This window comes from Pezoporus flaviventris, unplaced genomic scaffold (genome assembly GCF_033815535.1).
Source record: "Pezoporus flaviventris isolate CSIRO_AGI_PZ_B2104156 unplaced genomic scaffold, CSIRO_AGI_Pfla_v1 ptg000870l, whole genome shotgun sequence".
Lineage (NCBI taxonomy): Eukaryota > Metazoa > Chordata > Aves > Psittaciformes > Psittacidae > Pezoporus > Pezoporus flaviventris.
Window position 1 is genome coordinate 27933 of NW_026893415.1, and position 25252 is coordinate 53184.

The 25252-nt window shown below is 53.2% G+C and overlaps 2 protein-coding genes across 2 annotated transcripts; both read left to right on the forward strand.

Moving 5' to 3' along the window:
- The first annotated feature begins 569 nt into the window (after positions 1-569).
- HNRNPL (heterogeneous nuclear ribonucleoprotein L) lies at positions 570-6830 on the forward strand. The gene is made up of 13 exons (XM_061444429.1): positions 570-826; positions 1300-1418; positions 1496-1733; positions 2228-2313; positions 2473-2569; positions 2705-2777; positions 4971-5042; positions 5177-5457; positions 5551-5672; positions 5754-5955; positions 6387-6444; positions 6529-6624; positions 6715-6830. The coding sequence occupies exons 1-13, from the start codon at positions 608-610 to the stop codon at positions 6771-6773; spliced, it is 1722 nt and encodes a 573-aa protein (XP_061300413.1). The 5' UTR covers positions 570-607; the 3' UTR covers positions 6774-6830.
- A 307-nt stretch (positions 6831-7137) lies between these two features.
- ECH1 (enoyl-CoA hydratase 1) lies at positions 7138-9819 on the forward strand. The gene is made up of 10 exons (XM_061444430.1): positions 7138-7272; positions 7820-7991; positions 8070-8158; positions 8335-8459; positions 8543-8591; positions 8663-8727; positions 8870-8940; positions 9035-9106; positions 9192-9342; positions 9675-9819. Exons 1-10 carry the CDS (start codon positions 7242-7244, stop codon positions 9777-9779), a joined length of 930 nt encoding a protein of 309 aa, XP_061300414.1. The 5' UTR covers positions 7138-7241; the 3' UTR covers positions 9780-9819.
- Positions 9820-25252: the final 15433 nt, after the last annotated feature.

Genomic DNA, 25252 nt, shown 5'->3' on the forward strand with positions numbered 1-25252 from the left:
CATACCCATTTTCGGGTATCTGTAACCGTTTGGGGGGGGCGGCTACCCTAGTTGAGTGCGGTAGGTGGGGCCAGCGCCAACATGCATCTGCCAATCCGAAGTGAAAGCTGAAGAGAGGAGGCCAATTACAGCCTGGAGTGGCAGAAGCGAGAGTTGATAGGCAGGTGAGTTGGCCAATGGGCGAGGGGAGAGGCTGAAGGGGTTGAAAGGGGCATAAAAGGAGCCAATCAGAGCCAAGGGAGTTGATTTGCGTTGGCTCTGACCAATAGCCTGGAAGAGGCGTCGGGCGGGGGCGGAGCCTGATTGCTGCTCTTTGAAGACGGGTGGGGCGACGGGTGGAGCGCCGCATGGACAGGCAGCGCCTATACCCAATCAGCTCGGTGGGCGGGCGGACAGGGGCCCCTTCCAGCCAATAGAAGGCGGCAGTTCAGTTGCCTGGCAGACACGCGGGCGAATCAGCGCGGGCTCGTCCGGTCGACGAGCCCAATGGCGGCGGAGAGCGGGGCCGACAGCGGAGCAGAGCCAATGGGATGAGAGTCCCGCCTTGACTGGCGGTGGGGCGGGCCAATAGGGGCGTGGCGGAGGCGGCGCGGCGGACAGAGGCGCCATGTCGCGGCGGCGGTGGCGGGGCCCGCAGAGCGCTGAGGGCAGCGGCCGCGGTGCCGACATGGGGAAGATGGCGGCGGGCGGCGGCGGCGGCTCCGGCCGCTACTACGGCGATGGCGGCCGAGCTCCCAAGCGCCAGAAGACCGAGAACGCGGAGCCGCCGCCGCACGGGCCTGGCGGGCCGGGGGGGGCTGGCGGAGGGCCCGGCGCCGCTGGAGCGGTGAGAGGCGGCGGGGGGCGCTTGGGAGGGGTAAAGCGGCCCTGGGAGGTAAAACGGTGCCTGGGGAGTAGAAGGAGATCGAGGGGGGCTGTAAAACAGGGCCAGGAGCGTAGAACGGGGGGGGGGGGGGGGGTGGGGTTAACGGGGTCAGGAGCGTAAAACGGGGTGGGGGGGGTGGTGTTAAACGGGGCCAGGAGGGGTAGAATGGGGCGGGGAGGAGGTAAAACGGGGACGAGGAGGTGGAAAACGGGGCGAGGAGAAGTAGAATGGGGCTCAAGGGGTGAAAAATGGGGGCGGGGGGGGGGGCCGGGAGGGACTAGATGTGCCCTGAGGTCACCTCAGGGTCCAAACCGGCCCGTGTGATGCACCCAGCCGGGAGCTGAGGCCGCGGTGGTGGGCGCAGAGAGGGTCTGGCTCCTCCCTTCGGGCCGTGCCGCTGGGTTCTGCTGAGCCAATGCCTCGGTTCCTAGCAGGAGAACTACGATGACCCCCACAAGACCCCGGCGTCCCCGGTGGTGCACATCAGGGGCCTGATCGACGGCGTCGTGGAGGCTGATCTGGTGGAGGCCCTACAGGAGTTCGGGCCCATCAGGTGAGGAGCCACCGCCAGTGCTGTGTTTGGTGGTGATGGTGGCAGTGGGGATCCAATGGTTGTGCTCCCTGTCCCAGCTACGTGGTGGTGATGCCCAAGAAGAGACAAGCCCTGGTGGAGTTTGAGGACATTCTTGGCGCTTGCAATGCTGTCAACTACGCTGCCGACAACCAGATCTACATTGCCGGGCACCCAGCCTTTGTCAACTACTCCACCAGCCAGAAGATCTCCCGCCCCGGAGACACGGATGATTCTCGGGGTGTCAACAATGTGCTGCTCTTCACCATCCTCAACCCCATCTACTCCATCACGACGGTGGGTGATGCCTTGGAGGGCCTTGGGGGTACCAACACAAAGGCAGATGTGGAGCTGGTGGAGTGGGGCCGTGGCGATGGTCAGGAGCTGGAGCAGCAGGGCTGGGTCAGCCTGGAGAAGAGAAGGCTCCTTAAGGAGAGACCTTAGAGCAGCTTCAGTGCCTAAAAAGGCTGCAGGAAACCTGGAGAGGGGCTTGGGACAAGGGATGGAGAGGATGAGGAGAAACAGCTTCCAGCTGGAAGGGGAAGGAGTTGGATGGGATACTGGGAGGAAGTTCTTCCCTCTGAGGGTGGGGTGACACTGGGATGGGTTGAATGGAGAAGGTTTGGTTCAAGGCCAGGTTGGACGGGGCTTGGAGCAACCTGGTGGGTTGGATCTAGATGATTTTCAACCCCTTCCAACCCAAACCGTTCCATGCTCTCTGCTGCTTTGGAGGGGCTCCCATGGTGCCTCACCCAGGTTCCTCACACCTCCTCCCCTGTCCCCCCTCCCAGGACGTGCTCTACACCATCTGTAACCCCTGTGGTCCTGTGCAGAGAATTGTTATCTTCAGAAAAAACGGTGTCCAGGCCATGGTGGAATATCCTTCCGTGCTCCAGGGGCTCTGGAGCTGCCTCGGGGCTGCCTTTACCGGCTGGGGGTTGCTTTGGCTCTGGCTCTGAGAGCAGTCAGAGATCCCAGATAACGAAACCTGAAACCCTCTTTGGTGGCCACAAACCTCCTTAACCCTCCCCTCCACGTTTGACTCGGTGCAGAGCGCCCAACGCGCCAAAGCGTCCCTCAACGGCGCCGACATCTACTCGGGGTGTTGTACCCTGAAAATCGAGTATGCCAAGGTAAGAGCTGACCCCCCGATGACAAGCTCCCACGTGGGGGCACACTGTACCCATTGGGGGGGACACTGTACCCGTTGAGGGGGGGACAGCACCCCCCGGACACTGCTTCATCCCCACTTCCTCCATCTCCTGCAGCCCACGCGCCTCAACGTGTTCAAGAATGACCAAGACACCTGGGACTACACCAACCCCAACCTCAGCGGACAAGGTAATGGCCAGTGAAGCCCCTTGTGCACCTACATTCGGGCACCACAACCCACCACACCTCATGGCCCATCCCTACATCCAGAGCTGGCCCCGGGCTCGCCGGGGAGGGGGTGAATGGAGGTGGAAAACTGCGCGGCGGCGGCTGTGGGGAGGTGTTTCTGTGTCTTCTGGGTTCGTTCTGTGCATTCCTTGGTGATGGACGTCAGGGGGGGTTGCATCTGCACTGCCAATATGTGGGGTTGAAGGGGTTTTGTGAGGCTGGGGGGGATGCGGGTGGGAAGTGCTTTTGCTTCCTTGTGTCTGCCCTACTCCCTGAGTCTTTGTGGGCTTCATGTTCCCAACTGGAATTACCTAAAGTGGAGTTATGGGGTGAGTTGGGAATGTTCTTGCCTTCGTTATGGGCATTCCCAGCCCCTGTAGAATCAGAAGGGAGACACCAGCTCCCTTGATCTTATGGAAGGGGTGGGAAAAGACCCCCATGCCCCTGGATAGTCCCCTTTGGAGTTGATGCCTCCATGCTGGGTTGGCTGTTGGTGGCCTCCACGTTGGGTCAGTGCTTTTTGGGGGGTGATGGGAAGGAGAAGAACCCCTGTTTGTGTTCTGAAGCTGGGGTGTGAGCGTTGGGTGCCTTTGACGGGGGGACTGGGGTGGGTTGGGGACTTGGGGTGGGATGTTCAGGATGGTGGGATTGGGATTCGCCGACCGCTTTTGGAAGAGTGCTTGAAGGAGGGTCATGAGGGGCAGCTTCCCCTCCCTCTTCGTGTTGTGTAGGGTGTGTGGAGCTGGGGGGGGGCTCTTGGGCTGGGTGGTGGGATGCCATAACGTGGCCTTTCCCAGCTCCGAGCAGTCCTTTTGCACGTACACCAGCGGAAAACCCGAGCGGGCGTCACCTTCTTCCGCACATTCCTTCCTCCACCTTCCTCCTCCTCCTGCTCACACCACACAAGTGTAGGAACAAAACCAAAGTGGAGGAAACACGCAGCAGCCAGCAAAAAAAAAACCACCCCAAGCAGCACCATGAGCTCATTGCAAGGACACAACCACCATCCAAGGACTCTCCTGCAGCCAAGTGCCACCACATCAGCGCCAAGCGGAGAACACCAAAACTAGCCCCAACCCAAATCCCAGCTTAAGGCAAAACTCAACCCAAAAACATCACACACAAGCCCGTAGGAGGCTGGAGCTGGGTCTGGCTCGAGCCGAGACACATTGTCCATGCTCAGAGGAGACACGCACATGGGACAGAGCTCCACAGAGCCCGACGCACCACACAGTGGCAGGAATGGAGGGACACACTTCTCACCACCCCTTTGTGGCCTCCTTTGGTACCTCCTGAGGAGCAAACAAACCAGCAGCGAGACTTAACGTTTTTTTGCTAAGAAAAAAGAGTGTTTTTTTCTCTTTTTTAAAGTGGAATTGTGGCGGGTTTGGTGCCTTTGGACCTGTGTTTGTGACTCTGAAACCATGTGATGCAGGGTCGCAGTGTTTGTTTGGTGGGACGCCCATCTTTCCCAACTGTCCTAACTCTTGAAGCGTCCAAGGGTAAGAGAAAGACAGCGAGATCATTCCATGTGCCAAAACTGGACCTTGTACTATTGTAACCCCCCCCCTCTATGCTGTAAGTAGCCCCCCAACCCCCCCCTTTCCCCAAGCTTTGTATCCAACTGGGAATAAAGCTCTACGGAAGCGGGAAGGGAACAAGAAGAGCAACTGGATCGGTGCCGTGGTCGTGGTCGATGCCTTGGGCCGTGCTGGCTCCTTGAAGCTGGTTCTGCTGTTGCTTTGCTGCCTGAACCCCCACTTGTTTCGGGGGGGTCGGGAGGTGTTTTTGCCACTTTAATGACTTAATTAGCAGTAATTCATGTCCTTTATTCTCCTTTCTGTACCTTAATTGTCTATTAATGAGCAGTATCCCAATGGGGCCTCGCTGGACCCCCATTTCCATAGGGCAGCTTGGGGGAGGGGGGAGATGGGAACAGCTCCTCGGGGGGGTGATGGTGGTGTTGGGGAGGGGGGCAGCTCCCAGTATGGGCCCCCCTCACTCTCCATCCCCACTGGTTGGAGATGGGGGGGATCCGCGAAAGCCACCCTGGGGCTGTTGATGGCTGGAGGGGGGGTCCGCAGCACCTTTGGGAGCGGTGCTGGGGCCCCTGTCATCCTCAGATCCCCCCATAACCTCTTCTTCTCCCCACAGGAGACCAAGGAGGAAACCCCAACAAGCGCCAACGGCAGCCCCCACTCCTTGGGGATCACCCTGCGGAATATGGTACGTGTAGGGGCTCAAACCTACTTTTGCAGGGTGACCCCACAGAGGTGGTGTCAAGGGTGCTCCAACGTCCTCCCTGTGAAAGAGGAGCCATAGAGGTGGGGCTGGGGATTTCCAACCTCCTCCCTGTGCAGGAGGACCCCATGGTGGCTACCATGGGCACTACCACGATGAAGGCTACGGGCCCCCACCACCCCACTATGAAGGCAGAAGGATGGGCCCTCCAGTTGGGGGGCACCGACGAGGACCCAGCCGCTATGGTCCCCAGTATGGGCACCCCCCACCCCCACCCCCGCCACCGGAGTATGGGCCCCACGCCGACAGCCCCGTCCTCATGGTCTATGGCTTGGACCAGTCCAAGATGAATTGCGACCGCGTGTTCAACATCTTCTGCCTCTACGGCAACGTTGAGAAGGTCAGTGGGGGGGGCCTTGGAGGTTTTGGGGGTCTCCCACGGGGGGTTTGGGGTCTCGAGGGGGTGTTTCTGATGCGCCCCATCCCTTTGCAGGTGAAGTTCATGAAGAGCAAGCCAGGAGCAGCCATGGTGGAGATGGCCGATGGCTATGCCGTGGACAGGGCCATTACCCACCTCAACAACAACTTCATGTTTGGGCAGAAGCTCAACGTATGGTAGGTGTTGGGGTGGGTGGCTCGTGGTACCCCCCCCCAGTGCCATGCTGACCTCCCCGTGCCCCCTCCCACCCCTGGCAGTGTCTCCAAGCAGCAGGCCATCATGCCTGGGCAGTCCTACGGGCTGGAGGACGGCTCCTGCAGCTACAAGGACTTCAGTGGCTCCCGCAACAACCGCTTCTCCACCCCAGAGCAGGCGGCCAAGAACCGCATCCAGCACCCCAGCAACGTCCTGCACTTCTTCAATGCACCCCTCGAGGTCACTGAGGACAACTTCTATGAGGTGTGGTCTCCTTTTCCTCTTCTTCCTCTTTCTTCTCTTCCTTCTGCCTTTGCAGGAGTTCTTCATTCTCTGTTTTTCGTCTCTTCCTCATCCTTCTTCTTGCTTCTTGGCCTTCTCTTTTCCTCCTCTTCCTTTTCTTCTGCAGTTTCTTTTGCTCCTCTTCCTTGTTCTTTTCCTCCTCTCCTTCCTTTTCTTCTCCAGTTTGTTCTCTTCCCTGTCCTCTATTCCTCCATTCTTTTTCTTCCCTTCCTTGTCCTTCTCTTTTCCTCCTGTCTTGGTTCTTGTTCTCCTTCTTGTATTCCTCTTCATTGTCTTCCTTTCCTTCTTTTCCCTTCCCTGTTTTTCTTCATTTCCTTTCCCTTCTCTCCCCTTTTCCCCTCTCCTCCTCCCTTGTTCTTCCTCCTCACCTTTCTCCTCTTCTCCCTCCCCAGATCTGCGATGAGCTGGGTGTGAAGCGCCCCTCCTCAGTCAAGGTCTTCTCGGGGAAGAGTGAGTATGAGGGGGCGGGGGGGGCAGGCCGGGGAGCTGCAGGCCATGGCGGGGTCACTGAGCTAGGCCCCCCCTCTTTTCCAGGCGAGCGCAGCTCCTCAGGGCTGCTGGAGTGGGACTCCAAGAGCGACGCCCTCGAGACCCTCGGCTTCCTCAACCACTTCCAGATGAAGAACCCCAGTGAGTGCCCCTCAGCCCCCCCCAAATACACCTCAAACCCCCTCCCTTCCCCCCAATCCCCATTAACCCCCTGTTCTCTCCCCCACACAGATGGGCCGTACCCCTACACGCTCAAGCTCTGCTTCTCCACTGCCCAGCACGCCTCCTAACTAGGATGTCAACAGCGGGGGGTGCCCGCAACACCCCCAGGACCCCCCCATCCCCTCGGGGGGGGGTCTCTCCCCCCCCCTTCCCCCCCCTTGTTTTTTTAAGGCTGATCTTCCCTTTTTCCACCCCCTGACCTCTTCCCCCCCATTTTTAAGGCTGTTTGTGTGCTCCCCCATTCCCCTTCAATAAACTCGTTTGGAAAACAACCTGTGCCTCGGGGCGGGAGGCGGGGGTCGCCCCCCTACCCCCCATTTCTACGGTGATTTGGGGGCATTTTGGGCAATTCAAGGTGCGTTTTGGGGTGGCTATGCAGAGTATGGGCTTGGAGGTCTCCAGATGCGTCGGTAGGGGGCAGTAATAGAACACATCGGTCTCGCTAATGAGAAGGAGGGGATGCTTGCCGTCACGTGACCAGAAACGGCCGGCGCTTCTCCCTCCCGTCTCGCTGCTCCGGCCCCGTTGGAGGACTGATGGCGGTGGTGGGACTGCGCCTGCTGCGGGGTACGCGTGAGTCGGAGGCCTGACCTTAAATGCCCCCCCCAACTCACCCCATGGGACACCTCCGGCCTCGTGTGACCCCCCCCGTGACCTTCACACTGACCTTGACACCAGAGTGCCTTCCCCAACCCTCCTGTGACCCGTCCAGGCCCTCCTTTAGCCCCCATACCCCCCAACCCTTCTGTAACCTGCCCCTATACCCCCCCCCAGGGTCCCCCAACCCCTCTAGACCCCTCCCAGGACCCCGTTAGGCTCCCCAGACCCCCTTATGGCTTCCCCCAGACCTCCTAACCCTTCAATTTCCCACCCCTCCGCCCCCCCCCCACCCCCCCCCCCCATTGCCTTGACCATTGCCCATGCTGGGATGATGATTAACTAGGCCTCGCTGCCCCAGGCCTGTTCCAGTGGCTTCCAGTTCATCTCACAGGGTCTCCCAGTGCTTTTCTAGCAGGTTTGAGACTTTGCCCAGTCCTTTACCCATGGGTCCTGGTCCCTCCCCGGTACCCCCCCAGGCTCTCCCCAGTGCTGGCGCTGATTCGGGCCTGTGCAGCGCTGGGGGGGCTGCGAGGGCCACACCGGCTCATGGCGACCGAGGCGGGGGCCCAGGAGCGGCTGCGCCGCGGGTTTGAGACGCTGCAGGTGAGGTCGGAGCGGGAGCATGTCCTGCATGTGCAGCTCCACCGCCCCGACAAGAGGAACGCCATGAACGGTGCCTTCTGGAGGTGCTCGCGGGGCCTGGGGGGGCTGGGAGCTGTTGGGGGGGGCCCGGTGCCATTCCCACCATGGTCCCATTTCCATAGGGAGATGGTGGAATGCTTCCATGCCATCGGCCAGGACTCCTCCTGCCGCGCTGTGGTTATCTCCGGGGCAGGGAAGGTTTTCACTGCTGGTGAGGCCTTTGGCTCTCTTTGGGGGGGGGGGGGGGCTTGATAGTGCCCTGTGATGAGGGGGGGGTTGAGGGTTCCCTGACCTCATCTAGGGGGCGTTTGGTGGCGTCTTCCCCCTTGGGGGGAGCTGTGGGGTATCTGTTCCCAGCTCCTGGGGGTGAGCCTGTGTCCCCAACAGGGATTGACCTGGTGGAGATGGGCAGTGAGCTCCTGATGGTGGAGGGTGACGACCCGGCCAGGAAGGCCTGGAACCTGCGGAGGAAAATCTGCGCCTTCCAGGAGAGCTTCTCTGTGCTGGAAAAGGTGGCAAGGAGGGAGGGATGGTGGCTGGATGATGGTTGGATGGATCTGGGGGTGTCCCCCTGTCACCCATGTGTGTCCCACAGTGCCCCAAGCCGGTGATCGTGGCTGTGCACGGCGCCTGCGTCGGTGCAGGTCAGTTGGGGTGGGATGGGGGGACAATGGGATCCCTCTGTGACACCGACTCATGGGCTGCTTCGTGCCAGGAGTCGACCTCATCTGTGCCTGTGACATCCGGTACTGCAGCCAGGATGCCTGGTTCCAGGTGAAGGTGGGTTTGTGGGGCCCCAGTGGTGGACAATAGGCCCATCAGGTCTCTTGGTGGTTCCTTGGGTGTCCCCAAGACCCCTCAGATGCCCCTGTGGCCCCTTCTGTGTCCCTTCACATGGCCCCTCCCATCTCCATCCCTGCAGGAGGTGGACATTGGCTTGGCAGCCGACGTGGGCACCCTGCAGCGTCTCCCCAAGATTGTGGGCAGCCAGAGGTGAGTTGTGGGGACACCAAAGTGGGGGGACGTGGGGACACCAAGAGAAGAGTTCCCCCCCGTCACCTCACAAGCCCTTTTCCTTCCCAACAAGCCTGGTCAACGAACTGGCCTTCACCGCCCGCAAGATGATGGCCCCCGAGGCGCAGAGCTGTGGGCTGGTGAGGTACTGCAGCCCCAGGCTGGCCCCTGGGTGTCCCCTGGGTGTCCCTCAGTGTCCTCCATGTCCCGATGTGTCCCCCCCCGTGCAGCCGCGTGTTCCCGGACAAGGGCTCTGTGGTGCAGGCGGCCATAGCAGTGGCCGAGGCCATCGCTGCCCGTAGCCCCGTGGCTGTGCAGGGCACCAAAGAGAACCTGCTGTACGCCCGGGACCACTCTGTGCCCGAGAGCCTGCGCTACATGGTGAGGAGGATGGGTTACCCCTGTGGGGATGGGTCACCCCTCCATGGGTTGGCGTCAGCCCCGGGCAACCACAACAGCCCCAGCTCAGCGCTGTTGCCATCCCACGTCCCATCTTCATCTCCACGGGTCTCCTGTCCCCATTGTTCCCATGCCTGAGGGTGTCCTGTCCCCATTGGCATGCCATTCCTAAAGGTGTCCTGTTCCCGAGGGTGTCCTGTCCCTGTCCCCCTTGCCATTGGCATCCCATTCCTGTCCCCAAGGGCATCCTGTCCCCGTTCCCAAGGGTGTCTCATTCCCAAGGGTGCCCCCTCTTGTCTCCATCCCATCCGCAGGCCACCTGGAACATGGGAATGCTGCAGAGCCAGGATGTGGTCACTGCAGCTCAGGCAGCCATGGAGAAGAAGGCCCCCGAGGGTGTCCCATTCAGCAACCTTTAGGGACCCCGTGGGGGAACCCCAGTAAACCTGCTTGGACCCATGCCTGCCTCTTCCGGGGGTCTTGAGGGGCCACGGGGCTGTTGTAGTGCTGGGGGTGTCCCCAGGGTGCTGCCATGGGGTGTTCACAGCATGAGGTGTAGGTGGCAAAGCCAGGGTGGATTACCACGGTGGTGGCACCATTCCAGAGCTCACCATGTGTAGGTGATTCCCAGCACCAGCTTTCTGTCCTGGCTCCTTAGGCTTAGGAGCAGGGCATGGATGTTTGCCCTTTGGGATCTGGTGGTTTGGGGGTAATTTGGGGAGTTTGGGAGCATTACAAGGTGGTTTGGGGGCTTTTCTGGAAGGTTTGGAGCTGAGTTTGGGCCAATTTGGGCTGTTTGTGCAAAATAGGAGGTAATTCCTGCAGTTTGGGGATATTTGGAGCTGCTTTGGGGAATTTGGGGCTATTTGGGGGCTGTCTTAGGACAATTAAGGCAACTTTTGGAGTCATTTGAGCTGATTTGAGGCAATTTGGGTGGGGTTTTGTGCAGTTTCGGGGCATTCCAGTCTGTTTTGGGCTATTCTGGGACACTTTCAGCTCCTTTTGGGGTATTTCAGGCTTTTTGAGGGCAATTTGGGTAGGTTAGGGGGTGCTTGGGGTGGGTTTGGGGCCTTTCTGGCTGCTTTTAGGGACATTGGGAACACGGGGGCAGTTCGGGGTCAATGTGGGTTGGTTTTTGCTCTTTGGGGGCAATTCAAGCTGGTTTTGGCTGTGTTTGGGGCACTTTGGGTGGGTTTGGGGGCAATTCCGGCCGGTTTCTGTAGAAGCGGGATGCGACGGAATCAACGCGCAGGTTTCACTCAGGTCCGGCTTTCCCGTCATGCACCAGCCTCGGGGGGCGCCGCGGGCTTCAATCAGGTCGGACCCAGCCTCGCTTCGGCTCCGCCCACCCCGCTCCGCTGGGCCCTAGCGCCCGACCGCAGGACGTCGAATCCCGCAATGAGCTGGGATGGAAGCAGCGTTCTTCCCAATGTTCCATCTCCGTCTCCCCTCTGGCAGGTTGAAGCCATTCCCCCTTGTCCTGTGCCCCCATCCCTTGTCCAAAGCCCTTCTCTAGGCTGCCCCAGCACAGCTGTCTCAGCCTGAAGCCAGAGCAGATCGGCTCCAGCCCTCGCAGCAGCTCCGTGGCCTCCTCTGGACTCGCTCCAACAGCTCCATGTCCTGGGGAGCTCTGGGGCACCCCAAGCCCCACCCCTCAAGCTGGTGGGGCTGTTGTGGAGCTCCCACTGTGGAGGCAATGCTTTTCCCATATGGATGAGGAATTGGGGGGGGGGGGGGGGGGGGGAACGACACGACGACATGGAAGGGGGTGACGCAGCAGTGGGGACATTCAAAGCCATGCCAAAGACCAGGAAGGAGCAAGGGGATGCCACAAGAAGTGACATTTATTAGAAGGGGAACGACACTGGTGGCTTATAATGGTTGGATTTGGCCACAGCTTGTCCTTCTTCCAACATAAGAGTGGGAAAAGGCGTGGGGGGAGTTAAAGTCAGCTTCTGGGGGAGTCTTTGGTGTCCCGAACTCATAGGAGATGATGAGAAAAGGTACCCCCTGGGTGCCCAAAACAGGCCCCTGGGGGTGTTAGAGAGGGTGAAGTTTTTACAATAAAATAATCATATAAAATAGTAAAATGATTATATCTGAGAAATTTATAAATCAATAGTGAGGCTTTGTATATTAGAAGATGTTGTAACTTTGCCGTTTTGTATCATAGTTACTCTAACTAAATGTTACAATGGTAGTCTTGGTAGCAAGAGCTAACATAACTGCATATGGTGAGGGGAGTATGGGTGTATGTATTGTAAAACTCTACCCAAGCAGAACCTAAGTTTAAGATAGCCAAAAAGGGCATACCAGAAGCATCCTGGTGAAGATAAGAGAATGCTAACGTCCACAAGACGATTGGGACCTAGCCAAGTAGAGAAAAGGTGAAGAGGACAACCTGAGGAAGACTCCTTACTTCATCAGGGCGACCACCAGAGGGGGCTGCGCAAGCGCAAAGGAGGCTGATGTCGTAATAGACTGATGTAGCAATCCTTGATTCATATGTATTAGTCAATGATGTAATCTCTGTTGAATACGTATTACAAAATTTTTAGTGTATAAATTGCGAACGCGATGTGATGGGAGTCGGAACCAGATTTGGGTGCGTACCCCTGGTTCCCGGCGCCTCAATAAAGCACATCATATAACCATCCCGGTGGTTATGTGTTTGTCTCGGCACTAACATTTTGGCGACCCAGATGGGACCTCGTGGGCATTGCTGAGGCGGATCGCGTTTCGATCCTGCTCCAGCCGGCACCGAGAGATTCTCGGGGAGCCATCAGCCGCGACTGACCTCCGCTGCTCACGACGGACCTCTGATACAGTAAGAAAGGTGTTTTTGATCTGGGTTATGGTACCTATTTCTAGTAAATGTATGGTGTTGACCTTTGGTAAAGGTCTGGTAAAAGCCTGCCTGTTACACGCAGCAAAAAGCTGTGTGTGTGGCTGGGCTAGTAGTAAAGCCTGCCTGTTAGACGTGGCGAAAGCTGCGCTTGGTTGGGGCTAGAGAGCTCTCGGGGTAAAAGCCTAGGTGCCGTCCGTTAGACAGTAGCGACAGCTCTGCAGGGTCGGCAAACGTGGTTCGGTATTGGTATTTATGCTGCAGGAACAGCATTGGTTTAAATAAGTGTTGTAACTTAGTGGTGTAAAGGAAACCTGTTTTCCTTAGGATTTGTGGTACAAAAGGAAACTCCTTTGTACTCACAAGATGCCGCCGATTCCCAAGTCCTCTCCACTAGGCTGTCTGCTAAGCCATTGGAAGGAAGGGGGATTTGGGCAAAGTATGCGGAAAAGTAAATTGATTGATTATTGTAATGTTTGGTGGACACAGTATGAACTAGGGGATCAGGAAAAGTGGCCTGAAAATGGGACTCTGCAGTACAATACTATATTGCAGCTGATGTTGTTTTGTAAAAGGGAAGGAAAATGGGATGAGGTACCATATGTTTATCTGTTCTTTGCTTTAAGAAATAATGATGAGTGGCAAAAAAATAAAAAATAAATAATAAAATCCTGTGGAATAATGGATGTGAAGGTAAATGCTAATCAACAGTATAAGGGATGTGTTACCAAAAAGGTATATGCAATGCCTTGCTGTAGACAATAGTTTACAACACCAGAGGGACATTGAAAGTCTGTATTTAGTAGTGACCCCATCAGCCCCACCGGCTTCGAATGGAGGAAGGGGGGGGAGAAGATGACAGTGAGGAAGAGAGTGATAGTGATCTTGAAAGCATGGGAAGTTGCCAGCGTAGGGAAGATCAGAGGGTAACCCTCCCCGCTACTCTGGTTTCACACAGAACTCGCTGGAGGGGAAATTGGGAAGGAAAAATGTGAATCCAGGTACCTAAAGCAGTGCTGGTGCCTTTAAGACAGGGGGTGGGAGCTGAGGGCCCGGTGTATGTTAAGGTACCCTTCTTGCCTGGAGATTTAGTCATCTGGAAACAATCAGCAGGAACATATAGAGAAAACCCTGATAAGTAGCCCATGTAATGAAAATGATTATGAAAACTCAAAATCCAATTGGGAGAAAAAGAAGTGAAGTTTTAATAGACACAGGGGCTACCTATTCAGTTTTAAATGATTTACACGGGAGGTTAGGGGAAAGAACTATGACAATTGTGGGAGCCACAGGGAAGGAGGAAATACGGCCATTCTTGCAGCCCCTAGATCTGCGATTTAGAGGGAAGGAATTAACACATGAATTTCTATATGTAGCTGAATGCCCCATTCCCCTTTTAGGATGGGACTTATTGGCCAAATTGGATGCAATGATCATTTTTGAGAATGGTGAATTAATAGTGCAAATCCCTGAATCAAAAGCAGGGCAGATTTTGGTTCTTAAAGAAAAAACCTATTGCTCAAATCCCAAAGGAGGTAGAAGAGGCTGTAATACCGGTAGTTTGGGAAACAGAAATCCTGGGAAAATCAAAAGCAACTCAACCAGTAATAGTGGAGCTAAAGGATGGGGTTAGGCCAGTAAGAATTAAACAATATCCACTGAAGCTAGAAGCAAGATATGGGATTTTAAAAACAATTGAGAAATTTTTAAAATATCGAATTTTGGAAGAATGTGAATCAGAATATAACACTCCAATTTTTTTCAGTAAGAAAACCAAATGGTGAATATAGTTTAGTACAGGATCTGAGGGCAATAAATGAAATAACAAAAGACATCCACCCGGTGGTGGCAAACCCTTATACATTGCTAACATCTGTGAAGGAAAAATATAAATGGTTTACAGTAATTGATTTAAAGGATGCCTTCTTCTGCATTCCCCTTGACAAAAGTAGCAGGAAACTGTTTGCATTTGAATGGGAAAATCCACAGAATGGACGGAAAACACAATTGACAAGGACCAGACTTCCACAGGGATTCAAGAACAGTCCGACCCTATTTGGAAACCAATTGGCTAAGGAACTGGAGGCATGGACCACTCAAGGAAAGGTACAGGTACCGAGATCACAATATCTCTTATTGCAATACATAGATGACATCTTTATTGCAACAGAACAAAAATCGTTATGCATAAAGGTGACTATTGAAATCTTGAACCAACTAGGCCTGAACGGGTATAAGGACTCAAAAGAAAATGTGCAAACTGCATGCACGACTGTGTTGTACTTAGGATGTGAAATTTCACAAGGGCAGTGAAAGCTGGGAATAGATCGCATAGAGGCAATTTGTGCCATTCCAGAACCGTGCAACCTACATGAGTTAAGAACATTTTTGGGTATGGCAGGGTGGTGCAGAGTATGGATAATGGACTATGGACTCATTGCTAAACCCCTGTATGAGGCCCAAAAAAATCACTTGGTTTTGTTTGGAACAAACCACAGAAAGAGGCCTTTAAGAAACTGAAAGAGGCGTTAATGAAATCTCCGGCTTTGGGACTCCCAGATCTGACAAAGGACTTTCAGTTATTCGTCCATGAGAGACAGAGATTAGCGTTGGGAGTGTTAATTCAGAAACTTGGGAGCTGGAAGAGACCAGTAGGATATTTCTCAAAACAGCTGGACCCGGTAAGCACGGGATGGCCTGCATGTTTGAGAGCAGTAGCAGCGACTATTGTTTTAATACAGGAGGCCAGAAAACTGACTTTGGGAAAACACATGGAAGTGTTTGTGCCACATATGGTGACAATCGTCTTGGAACAAAAAGGGGGGTACTGGTTATCCCCTAGCAGGATGATGAAATATCAGGTAATTTTAACAGAACAAGATGATGTAAGCTTAAAGACTACTAACCTGTTAAACCCAACAGCCTTTCTAGGAATGGACCTAGAAGAAGGGACGCTTGAACACAACTGTATAGAGGTCATCGAGCATACACATGCAACTAGAACAGATTTAAAGGATGAACCTCTTGAACAACCTGACTGGGAACTTTTCACAGATGGTAGCAGCTTTGTGGAAAATGGAACACAATATGCAGGATATGCTGTAACAACACAGCAAAAGATAATTGAAGCAAAAGCGCTACTTCCTGGAAAATCAGCACAACGGGCTGAACTCATAGCTCTTATGAGAGCACTGGAACTGAGTAACAACAAAAAGGTAAATATCTGGACAGATTCAAAGTATGCGTTCGGCGTAGTACATATGCATGGAGCATTATGGAAAGAACGAGGGCTTCTATCTTCTCAAGGGACTAATATAAAATATCAAAAAGAAATTTTGGAATTAATAATTGCTGTGCAAAAGCCTAAACAGGTGGCCATCATGCATTGCAAAGCGCATCAAGGAGGAACTTCAAAGATATCTTAAGGAAATACATTGGCAGACCGGACAGCTCGACAGGTGGCCCGGAAGGTATGGAATATGATGGCACTGATACCTTTCAAGGTAAGCCCACTCCATACCTATCTCACAAGATCCAAACTATTCAAAGGAAGATGAGAGATTGGCAGGACTCTTAAAGGCTCAAAAGAATTCTGAAGAATGGTATACAACAGTAACTGGACAAATAATAGTGCCACCAGCTATAATGCGAAAAATTCTACAGATCGAACATCAAAAATGTCATTGGGGTGCAGAAGCATTGGTGACTTATTTAAAGCGAGGAATAATTTCCACACAGATGTTAGCCACGGCAAAATCAGTAGGGTCAAAATGTGAAATTTGTTTGAAAAATAACCCAATAATAAGGAAACAAGTTGAAATGGGAAGGATCAGAGTAGGGATGGAACCAAGAGATTATTGGCAAATTGATTTTGTGGAATTACCAAAGACACAAGGGTACAAATACTTATTAGTAGGGGTTGACAACTTTTCTGGATGGCCAGAGGCCCTTCCCTGTCGCACCAATCAGGCAAAAGAGACAGTAAAGTGGTTACTCCGAGAAATTATTCCACGATTTGGTGTTCCTTTAGGAATATCATCAGACAGAGGCCCACACTTTATCACAACAATAGTACAGGAGGTAAGTAAACTACTAGGAATATCATGGATCTACATACTCCCTGGAGACCTCAATCTAGTAGGCAGGTGGAAAAGGTGAATCAGACAATAAAAAGGCAAATCAGTAAAATATGCCAAGAGGCCAAAATAAAGTGGCCACAGGCACTGCCCATAGCCTTGTTGCGAATCAGAATAAAACCTAGAAGTGGAATGTCAGTAATCCCCTATGAAATCCTCTATGGAAAACCATATGAGGCACCAGAACCTAATCCCAATACCCACATTAAAGGGAATCAGGATGTTTACAATTATGTGCTATCTCTAGGTAAAACCCTAACCAGACTGAGAAGCACCCTGGTGTGGAACAGGCCATTGTCCTTGGAAAATCCAGTGCATGACATTCAGCCAGGAGATCAAGTATACATCCGAAATTGGAATGAGGAACCATTAAAAGAACGGTGGGACGGACCTCATCAAGTACTATTAATAATGTTCACTGCAGTAAAGGTAGAAGGGGTGGATTCTTGGATACATTATACGCGGGTAAAAAGAGTTCCAAAAGTCTGGGAAACACAGATACTAGGCCCTACGAAACTGAAGCTGAAATGTAAATAAGATGTCTGGGTTTTGTTACAAAACTTTGATTGTCATTTGGTCATTAACACAATTGACATTTAGTCCTATCCCAGGAATTTCTCAGAAAAATGGTTTGACAAAACTTAAAACAAGATGCCATTCTGACCTGCAAGTTCACGGAAACCATTCCGATGGGACCAACGCTTATAAAGGTAAGGTTCCATAGGACTGGATCTGCAATTAGCCACAGCAAAATCGAAGTTATGGGAAAAAGAACTAAAAGATCAGTGAATTCGACACAGATAATCCAATCATATCGCCGAAATCCTGAGGAAAACCTAATGATAGGTCTGATTTAGGATTTCGCAAAAATGAAAAACACAAGTAGAATAACAGCATGTTTGCTGATACCCAAAGCAGCTGGAGAACCGATTGAATGGGGAGTAATACCGTTTTCACTTTCAGAAATTAACGGAACAACCACTTGTCAGGAAAAAGAGGTAACGAGAAATATAACAGTGATAGAATATCAGGAAGAAGGTGTCTTTGGAGATCCTGAAATTCTGATATTAAAATCAGTATGTGAAATGTACCAAAATGCTCAGTTTACCTCTGTAAGAGACGAGTGGGGAAAGTGTGTCTATAATAAAGGGAAGAAGATAAACAAACAAGAAAAAGTATGGGAATGTGAAAAAACAAATGGTTTAAAAAAAAATTGGGACATGGCTTGGTCAATGAGCATTTTGCAGAAATTTCAATATATATTGGAAACACATTTTGGTGCCTTAGAGGGACAGGAAAGCAAAATGTGACAGGAAACATAAACATCAATAATTTGCTGTCCATAAACAGAGTTAGTCGAGATGTTATCAAAAATGTTCCTTGGTGGAATTGTACCAAAATTTTAGATTGCGACTCTGACCCCGAGGAAATCACAATACCTCCAGTTAAAGTTGCTTTAATGGCAGGATGTGCATGTCGAGGACTGGGAACTGGAGGAAAAGTGATACAGGTCCCAATTGACAATGTAGACTGTAAATATTCTATGGTGCGTAGCATGGGACATTTTGTTTGGGCAGCAAGTGATGGAACTTAGACTACCCACTTATCCGTGGACAGTCCAGCTAAAGAAATCACCTTAGGATTACCAACTCTTTCCCCAATTTGGAAGAGGTCACAATTCAAAGGAAAGCATGTGCTGGGCATATTCAGCACACAGTCAGCTTTGCAAGGGTGCCTCCATCATTGCTGTCACTCCTCACTTTCATACCCAGAAGTCCATTTGAATCCAAATTCTCAGGTGTTTGCTCTTGGCTGCCCAGCAGCACAGCAAGTAGAGCACGAGTGTTTGGCCTCTGCTCCCAGAGCAGAAGAGCCAGGAGGAAAAGCTGGTGCTCAGAATCTTCAGCACACACTCAGCTTTGCAACGGTGCCAGCATCATTGCTGTCGCTCCTCACTTTCATACCTAGAAGTCCATTTGAATCCAACTTCTCTGGTGGTTGCTCTTGGCTGCCCAGCAGCACAGTGAGCAGAGCATGAACGTCTGGCCTCTGCTCCCAGAGCCGAAGAGCCAGGAGGGAATGCAAGTCCTGGGCATATTCAGCATACAGTCAGCTTTGCAACTGTGCCCCCATCATTGCTGTCACTCTTCACTTTCATACCTAAAAGTCCATTTGCATAGAACCTCTCCGGAGCTTGCTCTCGGCTGCCCAGGAGAATAGCAATCAGAGCACGAATGTCTGGCCTCTGCTCCCACAGCCAAAGAGCCAGGAGGGAAAGCATGTGCTGGGCACCTTCAGCACAGAGTCAACTTTGCAACGCTGTCACCATCATTGCTGTCGCTCCTCGGTTTCATACCTAAAAGTTCATTTGAATGCAACTTCTCTGGTGGTTGCTCTTGGCTGCCCAGCAGCACAGCAAGTAGAGCACGAACGTCTGGCCTCTGCTCCCAGAGCCGAAGAGCCAGGAGGGAATGCATGCTCTGGGCATATTCAGCATACAGTCAGCTTTGCAACTGTGCCCCCATCATTGCTGTCACTCCTCGGTTTCATACCTAAAAGTCCATTTCCATACAAACACTCTGGAGCTTGCTCTCGTCTGCTTAGGAGCACAGTGAGAAGAGCACAAACGTCTGGCTTCTGCTCCCACAGCAGAAGAGCAAGGAGGGAAAGCATGTGCTGGGCATCTTCAGCACACAGTCAACTTTGCAACGGTGCCACCATCATTGCTGTCGCTCCTCGGTTTCATACCTAAAAGACCATTTGAATGCAACCTCTCCGAAGCTTGCTCTTGGCTGCCCAGCAGCACAGTGAGTAGAGCACGAACGTTTGGCCTCTGCTCCCAGAGCCAGGAGGGAAAGCATGTGCTGGGCATCTTCAGCACACACTCAGCTTTGCAACGGTGCCTCCATCATTGCTGTCGCTCCTTTGTTTCATACCTAAAAGTCCATTTGAATGCAACTTCTTTGGTGGTTGCTCTTTGCTGCCCAGGAGCACAGTTAGTAGAGCATGAAAGTCTGGCCTCTGCTCCCAGAGCTGAAGAGCCAGGAGGGAAAGCATGTGCTGGAATCTTCAGCACACAGTCAGCTTTGCAATGGTGTCAACATCAGTGCTGTTGCTCCTCGGTTTCATGCCTAAAAGTGCATTTGAATGCACCCTCTCTGGAGTTTGCTCTCAGCTGCCCAGGAGCACAGCGATTAGAGCACGAACGTCTGGCCTCTGCTCCCAGAGCCGAAGAGCCAGGAGGGAAAGCATGTGCTGGGCATCTTCAGCACACAGTCAGCTTTGCAACGGTGTCACCATCGTTGCTGTCGCTCCTCGCTTTCATACCTAAAAGTCCATTTGAATCCAACCTCTCCGCTGCTTGGCCTCGGCTGCCCAGCAGCACAGTGAGAAGAGCACAAACGTTTGGCCTCTGCTCCCACAGCCGAAGAGCCAGGAGGGAAACCTGGTGCTCAGAATCTTCAGCACACAGTCAGCTTTGCAACGGTGTCACCATCACTGCTGTCACTTTTCGGTTTCATACCTAAAAGTCCATTTGAGTGTACCCTCTTCGAAGCTTGCTCTCGGCTGGCCAGAAGCACAGTGCGTAGAGCACGAACGTTTGGCCTCTGCTCCCAGAGCCGAAGAGCCCGGAGGGAAAGCTGGTGCTCAGAATCTTCAGCACACAGTCAGCTTTGCAACAGTGCCTCCATCATTGCTGTCGCTCCTCACTTTCATACCTAGAAGTTCATTTGAATCCAGCTTCTCTGCGGGTTGCTCTTGGCTGGCCAGCAGCACAGTGAGTAGAGCACGAACGTCTGGCCTCTGCTCCCAGAGCCGAGGAACCAGGAGGGAAAGCATGTGATGGGCATCTTCAGCACACAGTCAGCTTTGCAACAATGTCACCATCATTGCTGTCGCTCCTCGCTTTCATACCTAAAAGTCCATTTGAATGCAACCTCTCCGGAGCTTGCTCTCAGCTGATCAGTAACACAGCGATTAGTGCACGAACGTCTGGCCTCTGGTCCCAGAACCAAAGAGCCAGGAGGGAAAGCATGTGCTGGGCATCTTCAGCACACAGTCAGCTTTGCAACAGTGTCACCATCATTGCTGTCGCTCCTCTCTTTCGTACCTAAAAGTCCATTTGAATGCAACCTCTCCAAAGCTTGTTCCCGGCTGCCCAGCAGGACAGCGATTAGTGCACGAACGTTTAGCCTCTGCTCCCAGAGCCGAAGAGCCAGGAGGGAAAGCATGTGCTGGGCATCTTCAGCACACAGTCAGGATTGCAACGCTGTCACCATCATTGCTGTCGCTCCTCGCTTTCATACCTAAAAGTCCATTTGAATGCACCCTCTTCGGAGGTTGCTGTCGGCTGGCCAACAGCACAGTGAGTAGAGCGCGAACGTTTGGTCTCTGCTCCCTCAGCCGAAGAGCCAGGATGGAAAGCTGGTGCTCAGAATCTTCAGCACACAGGCAGCTTTGCAACAGTGCCTCCATCATTGCTGTCGCTCCTCACTTTCATGCCTAGAAGTTCATTTGAATCCAACTTCTCTGCTGGTTGCTCTTGGCTGCCCAGGAGCACAGTGAGTAGAGCACGAACTTCTGGCCTCTGCTCCCAGAGCCGAAGAGCCAGGAGGGAAAGCATGTGCTGGGCATCTTCGGCGCACAGTCAGCTTGGCAACGGTGTCACCATCATTGTTGTCGCTCCTCGCTTTCATACCAAAAATTCCATTTGAATGCACCCTCTCCAAAGCTTGTTCTCGGATGCCCAGGGGCCCAGGGATTAGTGCACGAACGTCTGGCCTCTGCTCCCAGAGCCGAAGAGCCAGGAGGGAAAGCATGTGCTGGGCATCTTCAGCACACAGTCAGATTTGTCACGGTGTCACCGTCATTGCTGTCACTCCTCGGTTTCATACCTAAAAGTCCATTTGAGTGCAACCTCTCCAAAGCTTGTTCTCGGCGGCCCAGGGGCCGAGGGATTAGTGCACGAACGTTTGGCCTCTGCTCCCAGAGCCGAAGAGCCAGGATGGAAAGCATGTGCTCAGAATCTTCAGCACACAGTCAGCTTTGCAACAGTGCCTCCATCATTGCTGTCGCTCCTCACTTTCATGCCTACAAGTTCATTTGAATCCAACTTCTCTGCTCGTTGGTCTTGGCTGCCCAGCAGCCCAGTGAGCAGAGCACGAACGTCTGGCCTCTGCTCCCAGATCCGAAGAGCCAGGAGGGAAAGCATGTGCTGGGCTTCTTCGGCACACGGTTAGCTTTGCAACGGTGTCACCATCATTGCTGTCGCTCCTCGCTTTCATACCTAGAATTCCATTTGAATGCACCCTCTCCAAAGCTTGTTCTCGGCTGCCCAGGGGCAGAGCGATTAGTGCACGAACGTCTGGCCTCTGCTCCCAGAGCCGAAGATCCAGGAGGGAAAGCATGTGCTGGGCATCGTCAGCACACAGTCAGCTTTGCAACGGTGTCACCATCATTTCTGTCGCTCCTCGCTTTCATACCTAAAAGTCCATTTGAATGCACCCTCTTCCAAGGTTGTTCTCGGCTGCCCAGCAGCACAGTGAGTAGAGCATGAACGTTTGGCCTCTGCTCCAACAGCCGACGACCCAGGAAGGAAAGCGGGTGCTCAGAATCTTCAGCACACAGTCAGCTTTGCAACGGTGCCTCCATCATTGCTGTCGCTCCTCACTTTCATACCTAGAAGTTCATTTGAATGCAACCTCTCCAAATCTTGTTCTCGGCTGCCCAGGGGCACGGGGATTCGTGCACGAACGTCTGGCCTCTGCTCCCAGGTCCGAAGAGCCAGGAGGGAAAGCATGTGCTGGGTATCTTCAGCACACAGTCAACTTTGCAACCATGTCACCATCATTGCTGTCGCTCCTCGCTTTCATACCTAAAAGTCCATTTGAATGCAACCTCTCCAAAGCTTGTTCTCGGATGCCCAGCAGGACAGTGATTAGTGCACGAACGTTTGGCCTCTGCTCCCAGATCCGAAGAGCTAGGAGGGAAAGCATGTGCTGGGCATCTTCAGCACACAGGCAGCTTTGCAACGCTGTCAACATCATTGATGTCTCTCCTCGATTTCAGACCTAAAAGTCCATTTGAGTGCAGCCTCTCCAAAGCTTGTTCTCGGCTGCCCAGGGGCACAGGGATTAGTGCACGAACGTCTGGCCTCTGCTCCCAGAGCCGAAGAGCCAGGATGGAAAGCATCTGCTTGTTATCTTCAGCACACAGTCAGCTTTGCAACCGTGTCACCATCATTGCTGTCGCTCCTCGGTTTCATACCTATAGGTCCATTTGAATGCACCCTCTTCGGAGCTTGCTCTCAGCTGCCCAGCAGCTCAGTGAGTAGAGCACGAACGTTTGGCCTCTGCTCCCACAGCCAAAGAGCCAGGAGGGAAAGCTGGTGCTCAGAATCTTCAGCACACAGTCAGCTTTTAAATGGTGCCTCCATCATTGCTGTTGCTCCTCACTTTCATACCTAGAAGTTCATTTGAATCCAACTTCTCTGCTCGTTGCTCTTGGCTGCCCAACAACGCAGTGAGTAGAGCACGAACGTCTGGCCTCTGCTCCCAGAGCCGAAGAGCCAGGAGTGAAAGCATGTGCTGGGCATCTTCAGCACACAGTCACAATTGCAACGGTGTCACCATTATTGCTGTCACTCTTCGCTTTCATACCTAAAAGTACATTTGAATGCAACGTCTCCAAAGCTGCTTCTCAGCTGCCCAGGGGCACAGCGATTAGTGCACGAACGTCTGGCCTCTGCTCCCAGAGCCGAAGAGCCAGGAGGGAAAGCATGTGCTGGGCATCTTCAGCACACAGTAAGCTTTGCAACGGTGTCACCATCATTGCTGTCGCTCCTCGGTTTCATACTTAAAAGTCCATTTGAGTGCAACCTCTCCAAAGCTTGTTCTCGCCTGCCCAGGGGCACAGCGATTAGTGCACGAACGTCTGGCCTCTGCTCCCAGAGCTGAAGAGCCAGGAGTGAAACCATGTGCTGGGCATCTTCCGCACACAGTCAGGATTGCAACGGTGTCACCATTATTGCTGTCACTCCTCGGTTTCATACCTAAAAGTACATTTGAATGCAACCTCTCCAAAGCTGCTTCTCAGCTGCCCCGGGGCACAGCGACTAGAGCACGAACGTCTGGCCTCTGTTCCCAGAGCCAAAGAGCCAGGAGGGAAAGCATGTGCTGGGCATCTTCAGCACACACTCAGCTTTGCAACGGTGTCACCATCATTGCTGTCGCTCTTCGGTTTCATACCTAAAAGTCCATTTGAATGCACCCTCTTCGGAGCTTGCTCTGAGCTGCCCAGGGTCACAGCGATTAGAGCACGAACGTCTGGCCTCTGCTCCCAGAGCCGAAGAGCCAGGAGGGAAAGCATGTGCTGGGCATCTTCAGCACACAGTCAGCTTTGCAACGGTGTCACCATCATTGCTGTCGCTCCTCGGTTTCATACCTAAAGGTCCATTTGAATGCAACCTCTCCGGAGCTTGCTCTGAGCTGCCCAGGGGCACAGCGATTAGAGCACGAACGTCTGGCCTCTGCTCCCAGAGCCGAAGAGCCAGGAGTGAAAGCATGTGCTGGGCATCTTCAGCACACAGTCAGCATTGCAACGGGGTCACCACCATTGCTGTCGCTCCTCGGTTTCATACTTAAAAGTCCATTTGAGTGCAACGTCTCCAAAGCTTGTTCTCGGCTGCCCAGGGGCACAGCGATTAGTGCAGGAACGTCTGGCCTCTGCTCCCAGAGCCGAAGAGCCAGGAGGGAAATCATATGCTGGGCATCTTCAGCACACAGTCAGCTTTGCAACCATGTCACCATCATTGCTGTCGCTCCTCGGTTTCATACCTAAAAATCCATTTGAATGCAACGTGTCCAAAGCTTTTTCTCGGCTGCACCGGGGCACAGCGATTAGTGCACGAACGTCTGGCCTCTGCTCCCAGAGCCGAAGAGCCAGGAGTGAAAGCATGTGCTGGGCATCTTCAGCACACAGTCAGGATTGCAATGGTGTCACCATTATTGCTGTCACTCATCCGTTTCATACCTAAAAGTACATTTGAATGCAACGTCTCCAAAGCTGCTTCTCAGGTGCCCCGGGGCACAGCGATTAGTGCATGAACGTCTGGCCTCTGCTCCCAGAGGCGAAGAGCCAGGAGGGAAAGCATGTGCTGGGCATCTTCAGCACACAGTCAGGATTGCAACGGTGTCACCATTATTGCTGTCACTCCTCGGTTTCATACCTAAAAGTACATTTGAATGCAACCTCTCCAAAGCTGCTTCTCAGCTGCTCCGGGGCACCGCGACTAGAGCACGAACGTCTGGCCTCTGCGCCCAGAGCCGAAGAGCCAGGAGGGAAAGCATGTGCTGGGCATCTTCAGCACACAGTCAGCTTTGCAACGGTGTCACCATCATTGCTGTCGCTCTTCGGTTTCATACCTAAAAGTCCATTTGAATGCAACCTCTCCGGAGCTTGCTCTGAGCTGCCCAGGGGCACAGCGATTAGAGCACGAACGTCTGGCCTCTGCTCCCAGAGCCGAAGAGCCAGGAGTGAAAGCATGTGCTGGGCATCTTCAGCACACAGTCAGCTTTGCAACGGTGTCACCATCATTGCTGTCGCTCCTCGGTTTCATACCTAAAGGTCCATTTGAATGCACCCTCTTCGGAGCGTGCTCTCGGCTGCCCAGCAGCACAGTGAGTAGAGCACGAACGGTTGCCGTCTGCTCCCACAGTCGAAGAGCCAGGAGGGAAAGCATGTGCTGGGCATCTTCAGCACACTGTCAGGATTGCAACGGTGTCACCATTATTGCTGTCACTCCTCGGTTTCATACCTAAAAGTACATTTGAATGCAACCTCTCCAAAGCTGCTTCTCAGCTGCCCAGGGGCAGAGCGATTAGTGCACGAACGTCTGGCCTCTGCTCCCAGA